Consider the following 25,404-nt stretch of genomic DNA (forward strand, 5'->3'; position numbering starts at 1 on the left):
CAAACAAACAAACAAACAAACAAGGTTCTGATGAACAGTGAGTCCTGTGGTTCTATGACTGATGAGAAACTTTGGAGTCAGGATATGAGACCATCAGAATAACAGTGAAGATGTAAGGACTGGGAAGTGAATGCAGATGAGGAGACAGGGTAGCTTTTTATCTAAATGTTCTACAATCCGTTCCAGTAGAGAACTGTCTTTTTTGTCTGTTTATAAACCTACCATGACACATATAGGTGCAAGTGATCATTTTTCTGTTGAAAGATACTGCCTAACGAGATCAGACATTTGTTCTAATTACTTTGCTAATTATATTTTATAACCTTTTATAATTGCCTTCAAACTCATTCCACATATTTTTGAATGACTTTAATGATAATAAATTGTCAAGCTTTGAAAGTGGATTAGGACTAGATATCTTAAAAAATTCCCTGTAGCAAAAACTGTAGAGTCAGTGATAAAAATTTGGAAGATGAATAGGTATAAAGGGTTAAAGGAGATTATGAAGTAGGAAATGTTAAAGGAGAAGAAAGGAAAAAGTAGAGGAGAGAATTCTGAGAGACAGAGATAATACTAGCAACTTTTTGAAAAAGTTATTTGAAAACTTCCTGCAGAGGCTTCTGTATACATCCATAAAAGAATTAAAATGGAATCAAATCTCTTTTTATCAGGGCAACAGTACTGCTACAGACAGCATAGGCTAACAAAATATGAAAACAATAGAAGTTTTGGTCATTGAGGTTCCAAAGACCTCCAAACCTTAAGGGCTATTGCCTGTGCTGTTGATTATTCTCTAGTCCTTTAAGATATGAAGATATGACCCTGTTGCTGAAGGCATCACACACTAGAGCATAAAGAAATTAAGCTTTTACTAATATAGGAGCTTCATTCCTGCTGGACAACTTTCATAGTTCTGAAAGGTGCTATGCATATCAATGGAAGTGAAAAGTAATCATCAGTCTTAGCCAACTGTGGACCTTGTGAGATACAATGATGACTGGCCAGATAAATTATGCTCATAGTGCAATAGTGGCACAAATGTCATAGGAGTAACCAACCACTTTCTAGTTGGATTTAAGACTTGCTCCACAACATGAGACCCATATCTGATACTATTACTGGGTCAAGAACTTTAGGCTAGAGAAATCATAGACCATAGAAGAGAACTTATTACTATTATTGGGCTAGATAGACATAGTATTAAGTCAATTCCTAATGATTTATCAGTATAAATTAGTGGGTCTCTCAACCCTCATCAGATAAATTTCTATTTTCAATAGATGGCCAAGGTGTAAAGAATAAGAGAATTCAGAATGTACAATCTTAAAAGGGACATATGCTCTTTCCTTCCTCCCTCCCTGCCTCCTGCCTCCCCTCCCTTCTGTCCTCCATCCCTCCCTCTCTCTCTCTCTTCCTTCCTTCCTTCCTTCTTTCCTTTCTTCTTTCCTTATAAGACTCAGACATCATTGTAAAAGAGGACATGGAAGAATGTAGGATCCAGAAGATGAATACAAAGAAGCATTATCTTCTGGAAATAGCAGTATATATGTACATATGACCTCATAGCAGTAGTGACAGCTTGAGCAAAACCTGCAGAATCATAAGCAGACCAATTCCCTGCATAGAAAAGGGAGCTGTGCACAGAGTCCCACTGCTAGCTGATGAGCTGTTGATAATTATCAGCTGCTTTGAGAGAAAGGATCAATATTTTTTTTCTGATGATGTAGCTCCTAGTAAATTGACTATGACCATGCTTTAGTGGAAGGTCACACATCCAAGTATATTTGGACAGAATAAATGGACATTGATAGAAAAAAAATGACACAAAGTTGGTTGAGTATAGAAAAGGGATATTCGTTGGAGGACGTAGAGTGAACACGATAAAAAATCATTATATAAAAAATTTAAAGAAACAATAAATTATATAGAAACAGGTTCACCTGTGTGAAATTGTCATCTTCCTAGGCAATTTTCAACTGAATACTAATATTTCCATGTGCTTCAACCCAGGAAAAAAATTTTATAACAATAATGTAAGAGGCATCTTCAAGCTGTCAAACACTGTTTATTTGGATTCTGATGTTGTGTTGAAGGTGTTGAACTGACTCACCATAAAGACTGTCAAGCAGGCAAGAGCAGGGAAAGACTGGGCTGGGAAAGGCAGAAACAGAAAGTGAACCACTGCTACAAAGCTAAGAATTTTTAAATACTATATTCTCTAGTACAAGATGATGGATGATGTACTGATATTTTGTTTAAATTTTAACATATAAAGTTTGCCTGAAGATCAGAGTGCAGAGCTAAGCCACTAGAGGCCAGGGAGCAGTGACACACACCTTTAACCCCAAGACTTGGGAGACAGAGGCAGAGGGATCTCTGTTCGTCTAAAACCATCCTGGGCTACACAAGATCGAATCTGTCTAAAAGAGAAACAGATCTCACACAAAAGTGATCCCAGCACTTAGGATCCCATGCCTTTTTAATTCCAGCACCAGGGAGGTGGAGACAGGAGCCATATGGCTGGGTAGAGAGAGGAATATAAGACAGAAGGAGAGGAGCTCAGTGCAATCTAAGGTTTGGTGGAGACAGTTGCAGTCTGAGGATACAGTCTGAGGACAGGATTATCTCTTGGTCTTAACATCGATAGAAATAAAAGGTCTCTCTAGTGACTGGCTGCTCTCCTTCTCTCATCTCTCAGCTTTTACCCCCTGAGAGCTGATTCTGGGTTTTTGTTATTACGAACGTTTGGAATTCGTGCTACAGGATGAGAAAAAATTATTTGTAAAGAGAAATGACAATGATATTTGCTTAGGGCAGGAAAAATAGCCTTTAACTAGAATGTGATTTTAAAGGGGGTTTAAAATTTGAATTCACAATATCTCCATGTTCAGAAATCAGTGAGCTCAAAATATAAAATTCATTTGTCTCACTGTTCTGAAAATGGAGGGGTTAGCCTACACTGGTGCAGATGTCTTAAATATTATAAATAGACTCAGGATGAAATATTAAAAAGATGCTTCTTGCTGTAGATATAGCTCAATTGATATAGTACTTGCCTAGCTTGCACAAAGCCCTGGCTTCAATCTCTAGCGGCAGATAAACTGGGCAACATGGTGGCCCATGTCTCTAATCCTAGCACTTGGGGAGTAAAAGCAGAAAGATCAGGAGTTCAAAATCATCTTTGGCTACATAGCAAATCTGAAGTCATTCTAAAATACAGAGTCCTCACGCATCACAAAAAAACCCCAAAGAGGATGGTGTGAAGATACTAGAATAGTAGGTAAGAATTACAGTTGAGTCAATACTCAGGAGAAGAAAATTACGTTTGGTTGGCTTCTAGGTTTTTACTTATTTTCTTTCAAGTCTGACCACTATTTACTCACTATGAAATAGTTTAAACTGAGCAAATGCTAAAACCTTGTTGATAACAAAAACCAGAGGAAAGCACATGAAGTCACACAGAGACTGGAATTCAAGGGGAGAGGGCGATACTGGAAGCCTTCACAAAGGAGAGCCCCAAGTGCTGTTCCATAAACTCTGGGTATCACTTATACCAAACATAGTACACAATAGCTAAGTAGAGGCTTTGGCTCCTACTCAGTATCAGGGAGACAGAGTTTAAAGCCACCAACTAAATGAATGGCTAATAGATGAATCTGGAAGCAAAAGTGGCTGCTACCAAGACCATCACCTTGTGTGAGAGTTAGCTCTCATGGAAACACCCATGGTAGGAGAGAATTAATCCTCTGACTGCCACATATGCATCAGGGCATACACTAAACAAACAAATACAATGTTAAAATGTTTAAAACTAAATGAAAATAGTATTTATGGAATCAAAGCAGAATTGTGAGTCCCTTTTACATATAACATTGCTGCTAGCCCATAATTTTTAGGCATTCAAAGACCCAGAATAATGCCATCCATATTCAAAAGGAAAACATAAATTCATAGCAAAAACTCCAAGGCTTTGCAGATGTTGCAATTAACTTACATGAATTCAAGCTGTTGTTAAGATGAATAAGAAAGAAGCCACATTCAATCAGTTAAAATTTAAAAATTGAGTAAAAGCAAAATGGAAAATATAGAACAGATGTAAAAGAAAAATAAAACAGCCTCCAGTCTTTATCATTACTACACCTTATATTAGAGACACTGATTTCAGGGGAGAAACTGGACGATGTAAAATGTATATTCATGTTCAAGAATAGTTTACCAAATGATTTTATTAGTTTTTTTTCCTTAGAAATGATGAGACTTATATACAGGGCTTCTTTGTGAGGACATCACCACTGCATTGTATTCAATGAGAAACTTCATATGAGAACTGTTTCATTTATCACTAGGCACTAGATGAACCAGCCAAGACTGAAAGCAACTCCAAGGCCAGCGTGTCAGACCTTCCAGTGGAGGTAATGACTTCAGCTTGCCCTGCTTTAGTTTGCAATGCCCAAACTCAATGCTAACCCCGTTCCTGGTTTCAATTCTTCCAGTTGTATTTCCCTGCACAGCTAAGGCAGCAAACAGAAGAGCTCTGTGCTACCATTGATAAGGTCTTGAAGGACTCCTTGTCTATGGTAATGCTGTAGAGTAGAATGTGCTATTCAAACCTTTGCTTTGCTTTTCTTCGTTTCCTCCTGTCTTGCCATGATGCCTCATAGGCTTGTTCTTTCCTTTCCTTTTCTTCTTTTCTTTTCCAGCATTATTCTGACTCTCCTTCACGACTCTCACAGAAAATGTTGGGTTCCGAAACAATCAAAGTATGTATGTATTTATTACAGTTTGCTGTGCCACTCAAGTTCCTGCATAGATGATTTCAAACTGCCATCCAAGGCTCAGTTGTGAGTTGAGAAACCAACACACTAGTTAGTAACCAGGCTACACACAGCAAAGTATAGCACTGACTTTTACTTCTGTTTGTTTACATGAGTGAACGATATATCAATCTGCACAGAATTGCCACGTAAAATTATCTTTAGCTGCGGATCAATTTCAGATTGTGTGAATACCAATATTCCAGGATGCTGAAAGTTGGCATTTTGTGGATTTACATGTCAAGTCTGTAGCTTATGCTGATCTTGGACTATAGCTTCAGTATTAATGTAATTTACACACACTTAAAAGTGTAGAATTGGGATGTGAAGTTGAACAAAGTACCATTCTATTAGCTTTCATATGGGTGATAGTTTTTCAGTTTTTTCCTTATTAGTGATTGAATTGATTTCAATGTTCTGTGGCTTGAAGAAGCAGAACTTTGGAGGCACTGGTCTGTCAGAGTAGTTCTGTGTATTTGTTTCCTTCTCATAATATAGTGATCTTCATTTGCTAGGACTAAGTATTATAGTTCCTTATTTTTATTACCTTCCAATGCATAATGTAGCTCTTTTTATCCCAATTTCAAAATTCATTTTGTTTGTCTTTTATGGGTACCAATATTTCTCTTTTTTTTGTTTTTTTTTTTCGAGACAGGGTTTCTCTGTGGTTTTGGAGCCTGTCCTGGAACTAGCACTTGTAGACCAGGCTGTCTCAAACTCACAGAGATCCGCCTGCCTCTGCCTCCCAAGTGCTGGGATTAAAGGCGTGCGCCACCACCGCCCTGCTCCAATATTTCTCTTATTATTTTCAGCTTTGTTTCTTTCTTTCAACGAGTACAAATGCTTTCTGCATGAACTGTGCACCATGGGACATCATGTATCTGAAGCAAGTTTTGAGTGTATAGATATTTATGACTTTAAAGAGTGGTCCTAACTTTTACTTGAAACATTATAGACAAATATCATGAATAACTAATGGAATTACTTATTGTCTTTGCTGTTATGATATTAGAATTTCATAAGTAACCTGGACACCACTCCTTGTTGGATATTTTGGAAATAATTTTTGCTATTAGGTGTGTGTGTGTGTGTGTGTGTGTGTAGCATTGGAAGTTTCCTTTTCTTCAAGTATTTATTATGTGCCAAAAGAAAAGTCAAGTGGAAATTCTAAGGAGCTCACTACAGTTGTAGAAGAGATGGAATTTTACTGAGATCTGCATGTGGAATGGGGTTAGAAAGATCAGTGATATTATCTCCAGGCAAAGGCATGGTAATGTATGAATTTCCTGAGGCAACATGACTTGTTTCTGCGAAGATGTTGAAAAAGACAATGTATTTGAAGTTTAGTGATGCACAGTATAAAATTAGAGAATATGTTTGTCATGGTATGACTTTTGGGTCTCAAGAAAAATAGAAGGACATAAAATGATCATTCTGGCAGTGGGAAAGAGTCTTCTGAGGAGGTCAGGAGTACAGTTACTGATGGCAAACTGGTAAGGTGGGTTCAAAGGAGCCATAAATAAGCAAATGTGTTTGGGGCTTGATAACAATTCAGATATGAGCAATAAAGGAAAGGAGCCACAAAGGAGCCCTGCATCACTACCCAGGGCAGATGACAGTGAAATAGATAAAGTATAGTGGCAGGCAGAGTGGTAATTTAGATAGTGTTTGATTTTGAATTGTTTGGAGTCTTTGAGTCTGCAGCTAGTGGAAGAGATGGCCATACATACTGTGAGCCTGTACAGAATTTCAAGGAACAACACATTTCAAACTGGTAGAGATAGAGCCAGTCAAACATAGTGAAAAGGTTCTGTTAAGAGGAGAATCAGAATTCTACAGAAGTGGAACTGAACCAGTGACCTGGGCCAGAGTAGGCCTCGGACAGTGAACTCCATGAGAACAGGAGCAGATTCATTCCAGGGTCATTGGCAGAAATGGGACCAGGCCAGCAACCTAGGCCAGAGAAGGCCTGAGGCAGTAAGAAAAACAGGAGCAAGACTGAACCAGCTACTTAGGTTAGAGTGGGCCTGAGAAAGTGAGCTCCATGGAATCAGAGCAGATCCAGTACAGAGACATTGGCAGACCAGGATTGAACCAGGAACCTGGGCCAGAGCAGACCTAAGACAGTGAACTCCGCAGGGGAGTAACCATTGAGTGAGTGAGCCAGAGCCAGAGTCAGCTGTGGGTCTGGATGTGAATCTGGGACCTTCAAGGGAGTAGACCTAAGCCAGGACTCCTGTGGGTCTGAGCATGAGTCTAGGACCTTCAAGGAACTAGGCCTGATCCAGGACCTCTTTGGGTCTGGGTGTGAATCTGGGACCTCTGAGGGATTAGGCTGAAACCAGAGATCTCTGCCATCCGGGGTGTGAGTCTGGGACCTCAGATGAGTAGACCTGACCCAGGACCTCTGTGGGTCCAGGCATTTGGGATGTCAGAGGGAATAGGGGGGAACAAGAAACCTCTGTGGTTCCGAGCATGAGTCTGGGACCTCTGAGGGAGTAAGCCTGAGCCAGGTCCTCTGTGGGTCTGGGCACAGTCAAGCCTGCTAACTTTGAGGGAGTAGTTTGGAGCCAGAGTCCTTTACAGGACCAATCCCAAGCCAAGGACCTCTGCAGGAATGAATCCAGACCAGGGACCTTTACAAAAACAAGTATGAGCCAACAAGCTAGTCTAGAGAGGCGTGAGACAGAAAACTCTAAGGGAGTGGAGCAAAGCCCAGGGCACTGAGTGACCTCCAGGAACACAGAGTGACCAACGGAGAAACTAGAAGCATGGCACTGAGTGTGCCATGAGGAACAACCATCTGAGGCTTGGATTCACTGGCACCTAGAAGATTAATCAACATAATCACAGACAGCCCCAACCACACCTATTAGAGGAAAAGATGAGTAGAAAAGGTAAGAACCCATGCTACACCACAAAGAACATCAGTAAAACCTAAAGACCTTACAACAGCAAGAGCTCAACCACTAAATATAGATGAAGCAGAAGAAAATGACCTAAAAATAACTTCAGAAGAATGTTTGAAACTTTTAATGAGGAAATGAGAAATTTCCTCAAAGAAATGGAAGAAAAGACAGACAAAAAATTGGAAGACATCAGTAAATCTCTTATAGAAAAACCAACAAAAAACAATCAAACATATAAAAGAAACTATTCAAGACATGAAAATGAAAAGAGAGACAATAAAGAAAACACAAGCTGAAGGAATTAGAAAAAATGATCAAGAACAATAAATGCAAGCATATACAGCAGATACAAGAGCTGGAAGAGAAAATCTCAAGCACTGAAGATACAGTAGAGGAATTAGTCTCATCAGTCAAAGAAAACATTAAATCTAACAAACACTTAACCTAAAATCTCCAGGAAATATGGGACACCATGAAATGGCCAAACCTAAGAATAATAGGTATAGAAGAAGGACAAGTTCAATTCAAAAGCACAGAAAATATATTTAACAAAAATCATAGAAGAAAACTTTCCCAACCTGATGAAAGATATGCCTATGAAGATGCAAGAAGTTTGCAGAACACCAAACAGACTGGATCAAAAAAAAAAGTCCCCTCACCACATAATAATCAAAACACTAAACATACAGAATAAAGAAAGAATATTAAGAGCTGCATAGGCAAAAAGCCAAGCAACATATAAATGCAGACCTATCAAAATTACACCTGACTCTGCATTGGAGACAATGAAAAACCAGAAAGTTGTGGTAAGGATTATGCAGACATGAAGAGACCATGGATGCCAACCTAAATTACTATACCCAGGAAAACTTTCAATCACTATAGAAGGACAAAAGAAGATATTTCATGACAAAACCAGATTTAAGCAATACCTAGCCACAAACCCAGTCCTACACAAAATACTAGAAGGAAAATGCCAACCCAAGGAAGTTGGCTACATCAACAAAAACACAGACAATTGATGGCCTCATAGCAGCAAATCCCAAAGAAGGGAAAAACATGCAAATTAACATCACTAATAATGGAAACTAAATTAACAGGATATAGCAATAACTTGTCATTAATATCCCTTAATATAAATGGACTCAACTCACCTATAAAAAGGCACAGGCTAACAGATTGGATACAAAAACAGAATCCATCCTTCTTCTGCATATAAGAAACACACCTCAACCTCAAAGACAGACATCATCTCAGAGTAAAGCATTGGGAAAAATATTCCAATCAAATGGACCTAAGAAGCAAGCAGGTATAGCTATTCTAATATCTAATGAAATAGACTTCAAACTAAAATTAATAAAAAGAGACAAAGAAGGACATTTCATATTATTCACAGGAAAAATCCATCAAGAGGAAATCTCAATACTGAACATCTATGCCCCAAATACAAGGGCACCCTCACATGTAAAAGAAACACTTCTAAAGCTTAAATCATACATTAAACCCCACACAATAATAGTGGAAGACTTCAACACTCCCCTCTCACCACTGGACAGGTCAGTCAAACAAAAAATAAAGAGAGAACTAAGGGAACTAACAGATGTTATGACTTAAATGGACTTAACAAACATCTATAGACTATTCCATCCACACAAACAGAATATACCTTTTTCTCACCACCTCATAGAACCATCTCAAAAATTGACCACATACTCAGTAACAAAACAAACCTCAACAAATACAAAAAAATTTGGAATAACCCCGTGTATCTTAGCAGATCACCATGGTTTAAAACTAGAAGTCACCAGCAATACTAATTCCAGAAAGCCCATAAACACATGGAAATTAAACAGCATTCACCTAAATCATCAATGGGTCAAGGAAAAAATAAAGAGAAATTAAAGACTTCCTAAAATTCAATGAAAATGACCACACAACATACCCAAATTTATGGGACACAATGAAAGCAGTGTGAAGAGGAATGTTCATAACACTAAATGCCTACATAAAGAAGTGGGAAAAATCCCACATTAGTGAATTAACAGAACATTTGAAAACTTTAGAACAAAAAGAAGCAAACTCACTCAAGAGAACTAGACTGTACGAAATAATCAAATTGAGAGCTGAAATCAAATCAAATTGAGAGCTGAAATCAACAAAATAGAAAGAAAGAAAACAATACAAAGAATCAATGAGACAAAGAGTTGGTTCTTTGAAAAAATCAACAAAATAGACAAACCTTTATCTGAACTAACCAAAAAAGCAGAGAGAGAATATTCAAATTAACAAAATCAGAAATGAAAAGGGGGATATAACAACCGACATGGAGGAAATACAGAGAATCATCAGGTCATATTTCAAAAACCTGTACTCCACAAAACTGTAAAACTTAAAGGATATGGAAAAATTTCTGGATAAATATCACTTACCAAAATTAAATCAAGATCAGATGAGCAAATTAAACAAATTTTAATTGATAAAGAAAAAGAAACAGTCATCAAAAGTCTCCCAACCAAAAAAAGCCCCACACCAGATGGTTTCAGCTCATAATTCTACAAGATTTTAAAACAAGAACTAATATCAATACTCCTCAGATTATCCATACAAGAGAAACAGGAGGAGCATTGCCAAGCTCTTTTTATGAGGCTACAATTACCGTGATACCCAAACCAAAGAAAGACATTACTAAGAAAGAGAATTGCAGACCAATCTCACTCATGAACATTGATGCAATAATACTAAATAAAATACTGGCAAATCTAATTCAAGAACATATCAGAACCATCATCCACCATGATCAAGTTGGCTTCATCGCAGAGATGCAGGTATGGTTCAACATATGAAAATCTGTCAATGTAATCCACATATAAACAAACTGAAATACAAAAACCACATGATCATCTCATTGGATTCCAAAAAAGCCTTAGATGAAATACAATATCCCTTCAAGATAAAGAGATGGAGAGAGCAGAGATACAATGACCATACCTAAACATAATAAAGGCAATATACAGCAAGCCAACATCCAACATCACACTAAATGGAGAGAAACTCCCAGCGATTCCATTGAAATTAGGAACAAGACAAAATTGTCCACTTTTTCCATAATTATTCAATATAGTTCTTGAGGTTTTAGCTAGAGCAATAAGACAACAAAAGGAGATCAAGAAGATACAAATTGGAAAAGAAGAAGTTAAACTCTCACTATTTGCTGATGATATGATAGTTTATATAAGCGTACCTAAAAATTATACCAAGGAACTTCTACAACTCATAAACACTTTCAGTAATGTAGCAGGATACAAGATTAACTCAAAAACAATCAGTAGCTCTCCTGTACTCAGATGATAAAATGGCTGAGAAAGAATTCAGAGAAACATTACCCTTCACAATAGCCACAAATAGCATAAAATATCTCAGAGTAATTCTAGCCAAACAAGTGAAAGACTTGTATGACAAGAACTTTAAATCTTTGAAGAAAGAAATTGAAGAAGACACCAGAAAGTAGAAAGATCTACCAAGTTCCTGGGTAGGTAGAATCAACATAGTAAAAATGGCAATCCTACCAAAGGCAATCTACAGATTCAATGCAATGCCCATCAAAATCCCAGCAAAATTCTTCAGAGACCTCAAAAGAACGGTACTCAACTTCATCTGGAAAACCAAAAACCCAGGAGAGCCAAAACAATCCTGTACTATAAAAGAACTTTGAAGGCATCACAATCCCTGACTTCAAACTTTACTACAGAACTACAGTACTTAAAACAGCCTGGTATTGGCATAAAAATAGGAGGATTAGTGGAACTGAATCGAAGACTCGGATATTAATCCACACATTTTGGAACACCTAATTTTTGACAAAGAAACAAAAAATCTCAAATGGAAAAAAGAAATCATATTTAACAAATAGTGCTGGCATAACTGGATATCAACATGTAGAAATATGAAATTGGATCCATGTCTATCGCCATGCACAAAAACCAGGTCCAAATGTGTCAAAGACATCAACATAAAGCTAGCCCCACTGAACCTCATAGAAGAGAAAGTAAGAAGTACACTTGAATGCATTGGCACAGGAGACTACTTCCTAAATGTAACACCAGCAGCACAGCAGTGAGAGAAACAATTAATAAATGGGACCTCTTGAAACAAAGGACACGGTCAACAAGGATCATGAGATCCGTAACTGCTAGAAAGTAACCATTTTTAACTTGGCTCTGTCAACACTTTGAATATTGACTCTGTATATGACAGCACTAATTTTTCTATAGATGTCTAGAATTGCCTTTCATCTTATGTATCTCTACTGTTGCTATTTCTGGCTCTTTATCTAGAGTTCTTAAACTTCTTTCCTTAATTCTGTAGATAATTTTTCTTTAGGTGTGTCTGATACTTAGAATAGCAATAATAGCTCCCAGTACTAGGATTTGTCAATGTTGTCAAGGTTTCCTCTTTATTTTCAGAGTAATTGTCCATATTTTGTGAACTTCATCTCATGATGCCAAAATACTTTATAAGTATGAGAAAGAAAATCTAGGTAGACAGAAATCAAAGAAAAGACCCATCATTCTATATTTAGTGCAACTATAATTATAATTACAATATTGATTGTGTGGAGGGGGTGCATATCATGCACATGGAAGTCAAAGGACAACTTGGAGGAGCCAGTTCTCTCCTTCTGTCATATGAGCCCAGCAGGTAGAACTCAAGCTATGGGCCTTGGGGGACAATGTCTTTACTCATTGAGCCATTTTATCAACCCAGGAACTATGCTCAAAGAACAAAATGAAGATGTTTTTAATCATAGATGAAGTTCACAAAATATGGACAAATAGATTCCCCATCCAAATGCTCTGCACAGTGGGGACCCCGAGCCTCATCCTGCTCTTCTGCACCTCTGATTTTCCAGCTTTTTTCTAGTCATTGTTCTGGTTGTCATCACTGAGAAAGTGCTCAGCAGAGGAAAAAAGCTGTTAGGCTGTGTGACCATGTAATAAGCTGCTTCCTCTTCTGCAACCAGCACAAAGGAACATGGTGACACAGTTTACTCCCTAACTCTGCTCCTTTGCTTGCCTGATCCCTGATGTTGCAAACAAATTGTAAGACAACAGAGATAAAAATATCTAAATTCCAATAGTCAAAAACTAGAGAATAAAATAGTACCTGCCATCATTTTGAAAAGAATAAAATTTTGAAAAGAATAAAGAAAAAGAATAAAGAAATGGGATAAAGAAAAACATTTGTTTGTTTTTGAGGCTTGGAAGGGCAAACATCATGCTGTTGTGCTAGTGTTGTGCTGTGCTTGTGTTAGATGAATGTGAGGTGCTGGTTATACAAAAGGATAGAGATGCTGCAGGGAAAAAAAATCCATCTAGAATCAGATCTTGATTAAAAAGGAGTGTGTTATGGTCTAACTCCCTCCTCCAGAATTAATAAGTAGAAGTAATCACTGATGTGGTATTGTAATGTCAAGCTTTTAAAAGGTTATTAGATCATGGGGATTAAATCTTAATTGACAGGATTATGAAAAAGACCAGAGAGAAGTTTCTTACCCCTTTCTCATGTGAGGAAACAAGAATTTTCAATCTGTGAGTGAGAAAACAGGACCTCACTACACAATGAGCTGACTTAAACCTGTTCACCCTCTAGAACTAAGAAATGCCTGTTGTTTACAAGCTCCCCAGTGTATTGCATTTTGTGTAAGACAGTCAGACATTATTCATTGATAAGAAAGAGGGAATGGCTTGCACTGTAATAGGCCAGAAAATAGAAGACACAAGTTCAGATGTAGGATAGTAATGCTGAGGCTGAGAAAAAGAACTTCCTGAATGATGTTCTTATTTCACAACACACACCTTTCAGTGGAGTAAATTTAAGATCTTAAATGAGCACCATATTCTTCCAGTTCCTTCTCTTAATTATTATTTCTCTGCGTTCTTATCTACCTTTCTTAACTGACCAATGTGAGGGATACACAGAGATCATTTCCTAGGTTTCTCATTCCTGTAGTACTGCCACCTAGCCTCCTCAGGCTCAAATCTGTTCCTGGAAAACCTTGTTCTAACCTCAGAAAATAGACCTAAGAGAACAAATATTGGGGGATCACCAACGCATATGGAGTGGGCACAGGTGACGTTGATGGGCCTTTATTTAACATGAAATCAAGTTCTGGTTGAGAGTTTCCACAAGAATCATTTTACATTTCAAATAAAGTGTGGAGGTAAGTGAATCAGAGTGACCAGATAGGGCTTCTATTCCTGTGTTACAAGTAATTTGTCACATAAAGAGAGGGATGCAGGAGAAATGGAAATATTAAACATAAGACTATAAAATAGATGTAAGCTAGGAGATGTTAGAACTAGAATACAATTAGTAAGGATAAATAATTGAGAAATCCCACTATAGCATAACTGATAGCAGAGGTATTAGACATATTAGACATGAAGGTATGAATGAAGAGGTAAAGTTTTGAGGAAGGGGCATTTGAAGCTGTAATTTCTGAGAGCTTTCATGCTATTCTTGGAAGTAAAGTTGAGTTTGGTCTTCAAAGTAAATGAATGAAATGGGATGAATGCCTTTGAGTGTAGGGGGCTCAAAGAACAGATAGACGCGAAATTTCCAGTGACTTTTGAGACAGCCAAAAAACTATAGAATAAATGTGATGAGGAACTAACTATAGGACTCGTGGTTGACATTATCAATAAATAAGAGGAAACTGACAGAGTTTTGACAAATAGTTTCTGTTAAGAGAATAATGAAGGGCTATTAATTTAATGAAGTAAATTTCAAAGATAAATGGAATTTTGAATAGATCTTTATGATTCATGGTTAGAAAGTCTCAGTAGAAAAAAAGATGCATCTTCTTAAATTTTGACCACTTCATTATTCACTAATTATGGAGATACTTAATTATTTTTATTTTCATGCAGACTCCTTCAACTCACCCAAGAGCAGCTGGTCGAGAAACCAAATATGTAAGTATCTTTCTTACTATGCTTGCTACTTTTTCAATGGAGGGGTGTTCATATTTTAAAGGGAAGTCAGCTCTATAGTCATTATAATGGAATTTGTTAATTTTTTCATAAATGGGAAGGGGTAAGATGTGATGATTGGTCCAGACATAGGAAATTAGATTGTGTCAGGTGTACAGCATCAAGTAACCTTATCAACCGAATTCTTTCTTAAATGAATTCTTGTTTAATCTGCTTAAGCTACACAAACCAGAACTTTACCACCTGCCTTTTGTACCTCCAATTTCTAAAGCTTAGATGACATTTATTTTTATAAGTACTTCTGGAATTTAAGAAATAGTCCACCCAGGTGCTTCAAAGGAATCACCAGATTAAATGAATTATTAGTTTGTTGCTCTTCTATGTTTAAATTATCAAGTAATTCAGTGTCTGTTTATGAGAAAAACTAAATCAGAGAGCTGGAGAGATGAAATTTCTTAGGGGATGAGAGCACTGGCTTCTCTTGCAGAGGACCCAGGTGTGTTTTCCAGCACCCACATGGTAAGTCACAACTGGTTGTGACCCCAGGTCCAAAGGAATGGCTGCTTTTTAAAAAAAATTTTGGCCTCTGTCAGGCAACAAGCACTCATGTGGGGCACATACATGCAGCCAAACATAATATATAGTTAAGTCTTAAAGAAGAACACTACACCAACAAATATGTAGGTGTGTCTTCACATGCTCAGCACTCGATGCACACAGAGCCTTACCCACGTCTCTCAATCATGTCATAACTGTGGCCCGCATCTGCTTCTGCACAAACATTCTAGTATAAGTGAGACAGTTTCCCAGCAAGTATTGAACATTTAATCTGAAATAACCTATTAAACTACTCCTTCTCCAGGACACATCATTATCAAGGACAAATAGCTATTAAATGTGTGTTGTGTGCCATGCCATCACCACGCTTCACACCTTTCTGCCTTCATTTGGATCTCTCTAAGGCAAACAATAAGCCCAGGGAATTATTAAATTTTATCATACTCAGGAAATTATGGTTATGGGATGTGTCAGGAACATGATTCAGAGCATTTCCTGGAAGTGATTTCTGTCGATTTCCATTACTATTGGAAGTCCTTTGGAGGAATGTCTGAAAGCCTGGAGACATTGGTAAGCTAGACCCTACTGGGAACTGCTGCTTCTTGGGTGACTTACTTCGTTTTATGATGACTTCATTTTCACCCATAAGATAAGGGGTGATGGTAGCTTTCTCATGTGATGAATTTAAGGTTTAGATAGTCCTTATGTGAAAAACTCTTAAAGCAGTCTCAACACACTGGAGTTATTAATACATCATAGGCCCTCTCTTTCTTTGTCCTTCGTTTTTGCATTTATCCACATCTCCCTTCTCTTGCATCTATGCACCTATCTGCTGTTAGAAGACTAGAAGCCTCATGATTTGGACGCCTTGATTCTTTAGTGGGAAAAAAGAAAAAGCACTCTTTAGAAATGTGTGTGTGTCTTAACTTGTATTTTTTTTTGCATGTGTATGTGCCTATATTACCTGCACTTGTGTGGGTATGGAGACCAGAGGCTGACATCATGCATTTTCTCAATCACTTTCCATTTTATTTACCAAAGCAGGGATTTCCACTTACTTGAACTGGGAGTTTGACATTTTAGCTAATGTAAGTAGCTGGATGGGTCTAGGGTCACTAGTCCCTGTCACCCGAGTACTGAGGTTATAAGGGGCTCACCATGCCTGGTGAAGGTACGGGTAAGGCCTGGGGTCTTAAGGTTTTCACAATGACTATTTTACCCAGGCTCTTAGAAGGTTCTTTTTTTTTGTTTTTGTTTTTTTTTTTTTTTGTTTTTTCGAGACAGGGTTTCTCTGTAGCTTTAGAGGTTGTCCTGAACTAGCTCTTGTAGACCAGGCTGGCCTCGAACTCACAGAGATTCACCTACCTCTGCCTCCCGAGTGCTGGGATTAAAGGCGTGCGCCACCACCGCCTGGCTAAGGTTCTTTATTTTTAAACCTTATCAAAGGAGGTTATTTTTCCATCCCCATAGCTTAGGAGAACAGTTGAGTCATTTGAAGTTAACTGTGAATCATTGAGCAAATTCAGGATTAGATTAGAACAAATATAACTTTGATTCTGCTAAGATTATTGACCTTAATTAAAGTTTGTTTTTTTGAGCAAGAAGATCTGCTTTTGACTTTCTCTTACAACATAACATTTAAATTGTGTGTGGCATCTCAAATATTTCTGTGTCTTAGGAAGATCTATCTTTTGGAAGAGGACATCTTATGATGCCAGATATAACCAGGTGTTTGCTGTCAACTTATAGATAACTCACACTTACCAACACACAGCTATGGCTACTGTGATTACTAAGATACAGTCGATATGTTTACTCTGAGAAGAAAATAATGATTTTCAGCTGGAAGTTCTGTTCATCTCTAGGCTGTCCTTTTATGTCAACTATCTGTCTTAAATACAATATATTCTGACTTTTAAAAAATTAACGAGGCCATAATTCATTTTTGAAATTCTAGTATAATGGATAAAACACATGATAATTTATCTAAGTACAAATTGAATACTTTTAAGCTATTAATTTCTCATTTTAATTTTTCCCATGTCCTGTGAGAGGAACTATGAGAAGTCTCTAGACTAACAGTTTAGTACTTGACTCTATTTGTGAAATTAGGCATTTTCACAGAAATATATGTGCCGAGACTCCAGGTTTTATTAACCCGAGGAGAGTTCTAGATTTGGTTCAAAAGCAGGGGCCATGCAGGGCACCAGTCCGTGTACCACAGAGCGGGCAGGATAAGGGAAGGATTAAAGTCAAGAAGAGAACTGTGTTGTACTGAAGTTATCCTGAGCAAGTTAGTACCCAACACACCAAATCCCTAGTTTCATTTATAACCCAAGGATCATTAGTATTGGAAAACCTAGTTAGTGTTTCCTAACTCTGTTGTTCACTTTCCCACTTTTCTTCAGTGATTTGGCAAATATTTATTGAACACCTACTATGTACAAGTCCATGAGGGGTCACTGGGTCCATGAGTGGATGCAATGGCAAGGTTCTCACTTCTGAGATGTAAACACCAATAGAGGACACAAGTGAGCTATCTACGTTCTTACAGAGATGGGAGAAATGGCCAGAAACTTGAATGACCTTGAAAGAGACAGACAGAGTGGGGACTTCCTACTGTATCAGCATGTTAGTATGCTCATGGGTTTTCAATTGTCCTGGGGTGGTTATAATAGGTTAATTAAATAATAAGGGGTTTATGAATAATTATTCTATGTGTGCCTCCTTCTTAAAAAGAGAGAAAGAAAATTGGTGGAGAACAAAAGGAGGAGAATGGAGAAAGGGAGAGAGGGGAGGAAAGAAGAAAGGAAGGAAAGAAGATAAAGGAATTGAGGGAAGGAAGGAGGGAGACCAGTAGACAATAATGTTCTTTCGGTCTTTATTAAATATCTAACTCTTGTTTACAGTCTGGATCAATGACACTTTCACTCGTTTAGATTAATTAAACTTTTAATATTGCTTCTCCCAAGTATGCTTCAATTAAAGGCTATTTTAAAGTAATTTAGCTGAGATATTCTTAAGCACAAGAGAAACAAAATAGGGTTTACAACATATTAAAATATAGTGTTAGGTCTTTTGTATGAGCAGATATCAACAGTTTATCAACATTATTTCATTAAACTTTTAAACAGATGCTAAATTCAGCAATAATAGCAAGCAGCAAATAAACTTTCTTTAAACCATTCATGAGTCCCATGAGGTGAGTTTTGTTATTATAAAATTTCTGGTACCACCCATTCTTCTAGTGCTGGGAACTGAACTCAGGCACTTGCATATGTTAGGCCAATGCTCCACCACTGAACTGTATCCCAGCTTTCATGCTGAGATAGTTGCTTTCCTCTGTGTGAAATACTAACTTTTATTTTAAAACACAATTTCTTTCATTCGGTCTCCCGGATTTGGAAGAAAAATTTCTCAGCATTTGCCTTTATTATTCTTATGAACTCTCACCTGCATAAATCTATTTCATTCGTGTAATTTAAAAATTACAGCGTGCTGCTGGGCAGTGGTGGTGTACACCTTTAATCCCAGCAGTCGGGAGGTAGAAGCAGGTAGATCGCTGTAAGTTCAAGGCCAGCCCGATCTACAACAGCTAGTTCCAAGACAGGATCCATAGCTATAGAAAATCTTGTCTGAACAAACCAAAATTAAAAACCAAGAAAAAGCCAATGAAAGCATAAATTCATAGTAAAATTTAATATTAGAAAATGGAATATTTGTGCTTCTAATGAATTTGTCTGAAACCCTTGGTTTTGGAGTACTATTCTATTTGATAGTAACTTATTTAATGAACTTTTCAAATTTCATGAATTACTTTTAAGTTCCATAAAAAGTGGTACAGCATTATTCAATATATGATAGTTTATAGGTAAAATCTCATTTTAATGAGCTCAAGGGACAGAAAATGTCATTACAGTGGAAGAATATTGATTCCTAAATATCACAATATATTGAAAAATGTGTCAAACCTTACTAAGAATATTTTCCACTTTATACACAGATATTCAAATAAAGGTCATCTTCTCTCATTTATGCAGCTCACATATTCTTGTTGCTATGGTTGGAGGTGTTGCTATGCTTGGAGGTGTTGCTATGGTTGGAGGTGTTGCTATGCTTGGAGTGACTCAGGTGCTGCTTAGGACCAGGCATAGATTTTAGGGGAAAGAGACTCAAATTCCCCTCGATATCCAGATCTACTTCCAGAGATGAGGCCAGAGGTTGATGAGTTACAGAAGAGCTGTACACAATGGAGGGGGGAAATGCCACTCTACCAATGACTTTCATGTATTCCTCCAGTTCCATGAGCTTCTGCAGTTATTAGTGGGTGAAAAGGGCTGAGGGAGGAGTGGAAGTTACCATCAGGCTGTGCTCCACCAGAATGGAGAGGATAGAATAAGTCCTATGTCTTATATTCATGAGAAGACAGAATTTTATGCAATTTTAAAGTTTCTCCACTATGGGTTCTGAGGGGATGGAGCTCCAGACAGCAACAAGGGGCCTGCTGGCACTTTATGATTTTGGTGTTGTGCTTTTGCAAAGTAAAATGGATTTCTCCAAGGCTGGCTAGCGTAGCTGGGGCCCTCTACAGTCATTTGTCTTTCAGGCAGTCACAGCTTCATTCTGTAGGCTTCACTGTTTCGGTTCTTATATTGTATGGATTCTAGTTGTAAGAAAGGAATGGTTGCATGTACTTCCATTTTCAACATGGAGAGGCTGAGGCAGGAAGGTCATGAGGTCAAGCCCACTTTGGGCTGTAATGAGACCCTATAAAACAAAGAAACAACACGCCCTGAAATAAAACCAACCGACCAAAATATAACTAACAGAATTTCTTTGGTATTAAAAATGTAACTTTACTGAAAATGTGGTCTACCATTTTATAGAAATGTTACTTATCTTTAATTGACAAATGCTTTTATATTCATAGAAAATAGTGTGATGTCTCATCTGTGCATACATTATAAAAACCTTGATCAAATTAATTAACATACACACACACATATATATCCCTACCAAATCATATTTTTGTATGTGACAAGAATTTTAAAAATAGTCTTCAGTGGTTTTGGAGACCATGCTATTTGTAACTACAACCCTAGACAGCACAGTTGATGACTCCCACACTCAGCCTGGATGAAGTTTCACTGTAGACTGCCTTCAGCATCATCTTTTATCTTCCCTCTGCTGGGTCCACCCCATCATAGCCTCCAGGCATGTCACTATGAAGTACAAAATATTATCAAGGAAATTGTGAAATACTAACGAGTTGTAAAGATATGATCCCCAGACAAAAAAAGTCAAATGTAGGAACCAGTCACAAAGACAATATTAACAGGTTCTCTAAAAATTTTGGAAGTGAGTTATTTCCATTCCTTACTCGAGAGATTTTTGTTATGTTACTCTCTTAATATAAATATGCTTTGAGAAAAATCTGACTTGTTTTTAATTTTGGTGTCAGTAAACATAAATATCTAGCATATTTTTATGTTTAAATAAAATATGGATTGAGCAAACAGACGATATTACCTAACCTTGAAGAATCATTGGTATCAGGAGGCAGGGCTTGTACTATTAAGGCAAGAAGAAAAACAGCACATACCCTACTCTGTGAACTAAAATGCAGAGGATGTGTGCCACATTGCTCAAAAGAACCATTTCTTGGTGTCATGCTTTTTCTATAATCTCACTAATATCCGTCATATTTATATTTTCAGGCAAATCTTTTATCAACGTCCTCTACAGCGTCTGAGAGTCAACTGGTATGTTCTAAGTTGTTTACCTGCTTTGAACATTCTTATTTCTCAAGATAACTTCAGCTAAAGAAACTGAAGAGATAATGAGCTCCCTCACATGTGTAACAAAATTTACTGATGTTTTACCAAAGTTGCATGATGACTGCCTTTTTTCAACCAAAACTCCTACTAACTCTGAGCCGTGATTTTACAAAAGATTGAACCGAGTCAGAAGACAATGCAATTTGAATTTACAGAGGAGATCACTTCTTGATAAGAGGGATCAAAAAGTAGTTTGAGGAGATAAAAACAGATAATGTGGGGTGGCTTCTGGATGTGTGGAGACGAAGGAGACAGACTCCTTTGTACACTGAAGGAACAACCGGAATCTTCAATCATACACTACCCAGTTCCTCCAGGATAGAATCAATGCTTGCTGACACAGTAGCCAGGGAAACAAATTACACTTAGCATGTAATTTGCATTTACAAATTGCAATTACATTATAAAGGTAACTTGTTCCCACTTTAGATCTGGAAATATTACATGCTTTTCATTTTTAAAATAATTCCTATTTGTTTCTTGAGAGCAGAAAGTTTGGAAGTCACGAGTGGTTTGACCATGCTCATGTGGAAATTCATTCACCACAGCATACAAAAGATATAGTTTTAGATGTCAACTGATCAAATGCATGCCTGTGAATTTGTAGGCTACATACATGCTACTAAAAATTCCATTTTAAGGGAATACATAAAAATATACACACATTTAAGTATCAGACTAATAAAATGAGGTATAGTACAAACAAGTTATAAATACAATAAAACCCACTTAAAAATCTATCAAAATATCCCATGTGGCTGTGTTTGTGTTCTCTAAGAGAAATGAAAAATATTGCTTTGACTTAAGGAAGATGTCTTTGCAGGTAATTTAGACCAGTTTTTTTAAAGAGTCCAAATCATGTCTTAACTAAGTTTTAATCTGAGATCTCTTCTGAGGTATAGTTATGCTTATGAAGATGTTACTATCAAGCAAATCACAAAAGTATTGACCTGACATAATCATTCAGTCAAATCACTTTGATTTTACCTCATGAATTTATTCTATATTTAAGATTGCCCAAAACATATTAAACCGGGAAAGAAATATATACATATAGTATCTTATTCTTCAGTGACATTATTTCTGATTATAATTCTTTTATTTCCATAAAATTTTACCATTATATTCCATGATCAACACTCTTCAGGTTCAATTCAGAAAATTGGAGTATATAAGATCAATTTTGAGAAATAAAACCACTATATTCATATATATATGAGTTAATATTTATATATGTTTAAAATACATATTTACTGATGATATTACAGGTGATTACATATATATCATGTATGTGTGTCTAGCATACAATATGTATTATAAAATAGTATACATTAGTGTTAAATTATATAAATAAATTCATCAATTTGAAGTAAAATAAGCAGTTACTGTGGCAATTATTTGACTCAACTATAGGCCAGAAATATTGTAAGCTTATTTAAGTTAAAATATCTGACAAATTATCATCCTGGCAGAAGTTTACTATCAATCTTAAGCATACAGATTTGACTTCTGATTGATAAAGTAATTTCAAGTTTTAAAACCTTTTCCACTTGGCCTATCTGCCTGCTTGTCATCATTACAAGTGTGCATCTCCAAAGAGTCATTACTTCAGGTATTAAAATATTTGCATTCTGGGTTTGCGGTCTAGTCCAATGGTGAAGAACTCTAGCATCCACGATACTTATGTTCAATTCCTAGCACATCAAAATGCAAGCAGTGGTGTGAGTGTGTGTGTGTGTGTGTGTGTGTGTGTGTGTGAATGTTTGTGTGTTCACCTACACACAGTATGTATGCTGTTTCCATTGTTTTTTCTAGGAGCCAAATGATGTAATATTGAATTTGAGGAACTATTTTGGCAACTCTTGAGACTCACTTAATAGCTTCTACTCTATAACAACCAACACAATAGTTAACAACTCAAATGGAATCTCCCACTCTAAGCGGAAGTTGGAAGAAGTACTGTACCAGTCTGAAGGGAATTTTATGAGACTTACATAACACTACAACCTGTTTTCGATATGGTCTTGTAGAAAATGGAGACAGTTTGATTGCACTCCAAACCCCTAGATTATGAAAAGATGTGAGAAGTCATTTTATAGGCAGTGAAGTGGAGGCTGCAAAAGTTTAATTAGATCATCTAAGATCATAGCATTAATGTTTGTCCTTGTTCCGTGTGGTTTTCAAAAGGAATCATTCTTATTGATTTTTAATAGTTCAGGAGGCTTATGACACCTCTGTTGAGTAAATTGGGAAATGGACCTCTGGAGAACTGAGATTTTACATTGTCTGTTAAACACGATGACTTAATGATTGCTCAGAGGCATCCTGGATGCTGGACAGTGCTTCCCAAAGCATATCAAAAGGAGCAAGGAAGAAACGGGAGCATTGGCTCTCAGGTTGAAGCTTTTTTAATTCTGGAACTAAACCACCTCGCTATTAACAAAGATGGGTGTGTCCTCTTTTGTCTGCTTGGGAAACAGTTTGGTTGGACAAGATGGGTAAGATCTGTTTGTTTGTTTATTATTTATTTTTATTTTATGGGGGGAGCCTGGGTTAGATGACAGCTGGCTCTTTTGCTCTTGGAATTCCATGCCATTGCAAACCATTCCGTGCTGTTAAGGATGGGCTGCTGAATCTGCAGAGCAGACCCATAAGAGGTTTAGAAAATAAACCACATGGCCCGGTAGAAGTAAAAGCAAATGCAGCTACTGGAGCAGAATAAAGAAGAGCCTTAAGCCGGCAGTTATTTTGTCTCTGGTTCCGAGTGCCAGCTGTTGTACCCTGCTTTACTGGGCATGACTCAGCTTTCTGAGGGCCCTTAAGCCCCTGTTGTTTAGAAAGGCTTTTGTGGAGAAGTGATTCTTCTTTAAGCTCAAAGACAGTTTCTCCTTGACCCAGCATCCTTAGGAGCTCCAGCATTCATCATGTACACCTCCTGAGCCGTGACTCATGCTATTGTCTTCTTTTCCATCAAAATAATTCAATCTGTGTTGAGTCTATTCCACAAAACAGTTCTTGAGCCACGGGATGTGCTTTATAATTATTGAAGCCCCGTCTTTAGTTTGTTACAGCTGTTATGGTAGTTGTCTCGCTTATTTACAGTTGGCTTTCTATATAAATTCAAAATTCTTTTATTTTCTTTTTCTTTACAAAAGTCTGTCATGCTTCCCATCCCATTGGACCCCCATGGGCGCCGTGTGCCATCTCAGTAGTCTCATAGGGTACCAATGAACTGCTTTTCATTATCGGAGGTTTTATCATTTACTAGAAGATTTTGAGATCTGAGATATTTATTTGAGGGGAAAATGAGCATGAGTGTCAGAGTCAAGTCCATAATATTGCTGAGGGGCAGCAGTCAGTTACCAGTCACCGACTGACCTAGTAAACAGAAGTAAGTAACAATCAGGTCACTTTAAAACTGTTTGACTCATCAAATCAGCTGAAGTTCGAGCAGCTTCATAGAGTTCCTGTGTGCTCCTCCTCTCTTCCTGTTGTGTAGATCTCATGATTCAAAAACATGAGCTAACAGACTTGAAAACTGGGTTCCTTTTGTGGCTCTTGATTTCCATCATATCTCCTTCTAATTTACTACTGTAGCTACAGGCAACCCGTCATCCCATTTGCTGAAGTTACTAATTTGGGAAAGATGTTGCGCTAAGAAGCCATCATTTTCAAACGTCGGCATCAAATTTGCTAGGTCATTGCTGGCAGTAAATCTCCAGAGGCAGTACCAACTTGCTGTCATACAATTATGATGATAAGTTTCCAAGGCTGAAAAAAAAATCCAATTTTATGTGCCCTAGTAACAGTGTTCAAGTAAAAAATGACACACGATAGATTGTAAACACGAGTAAATAGCAGCCTTAGACTAATGACCCTCAGCACCCACCCACCCCGAATCATGATACTGAGCTCCCATAACTCTGTTCTTCACACCTGAGACTTCTTGCAGAAGTATAGCAGCAGTTACGATACGATCTCTGTTCCACCCCACTCCTCCTTTGTGTTTTTCAGAAATGGTGAGATCATCATGGTTTTTTTCTTTTTCTTTTTTTTTAATGGATGCATGTATGTGTGCCATAACCTGAATGACTTTGACTTTGGGGCTGACCTGCCTGGGGCAATAGGAAATTAAGAAATAACAGGTACACATAAGGAAAACCTGGGACTAAAAGGGCCATACACTGTGACAGAGGCTCCCAAGTAGCAGCCTGGAACCCCCCTGCATTTATTTACTCTCTCCAGCATGAAGGAGGAAGGAGTAGGTTGCTAATCCGGGTAGGAGGCCCTGAGG

The 25,404-nt window shown here is 37.4% G+C and overlaps 1 protein-coding gene across 24 annotated transcripts in view; it reads left to right on the top strand.

Moving 5' to 3' along the window:
* The window catches only part of LOC121466166 (muscular LMNA interacting protein), a 233,038-nt gene that overhangs the window by 141,400 nt on the left and 66,234 nt on the right, over nucleotides 1-25,404 (top strand). For 13 of the 24 annotated variants that reach the window (XM_041679752.1, XM_041679759.1, XM_041679765.1 and 10 more), the window contains 5 exons: nucleotides 4,347-4,412; nucleotides 4,494-4,577; nucleotides 4,701-4,760; nucleotides 14,653-14,697; nucleotides 20,991-21,035. In XM_041679752.1, the coding sequence (XP_041535686.1) occupies nucleotides 4,347-4,412; nucleotides 4,494-4,577; nucleotides 4,701-4,760; nucleotides 14,653-14,697; nucleotides 20,991-21,035 (300 nt within the window). The remainder of the gene's footprint in view (nucleotides 1-4,346; nucleotides 4,413-4,493; nucleotides 4,578-4,700; nucleotides 4,761-14,652; nucleotides 14,698-20,990; nucleotides 21,036-25,404) is intronic. The other 11 variants (XM_041679761.1, XM_041679767.1, XM_041679770.1 and 8 more) reach the window with 3 other exon arrangements.

The sequence above is a fragment of the Microtus oregoni genome, unplaced genomic scaffold, assembly GCF_018167655.1.
Source record: "Microtus oregoni isolate MIOR12 unplaced genomic scaffold, Mior012 000032F_ref0000030, whole genome shotgun sequence".
NCBI classification, from domain to species: Eukaryota; Metazoa; Chordata; class Mammalia; order Rodentia; family Cricetidae; genus Microtus; species Microtus oregoni.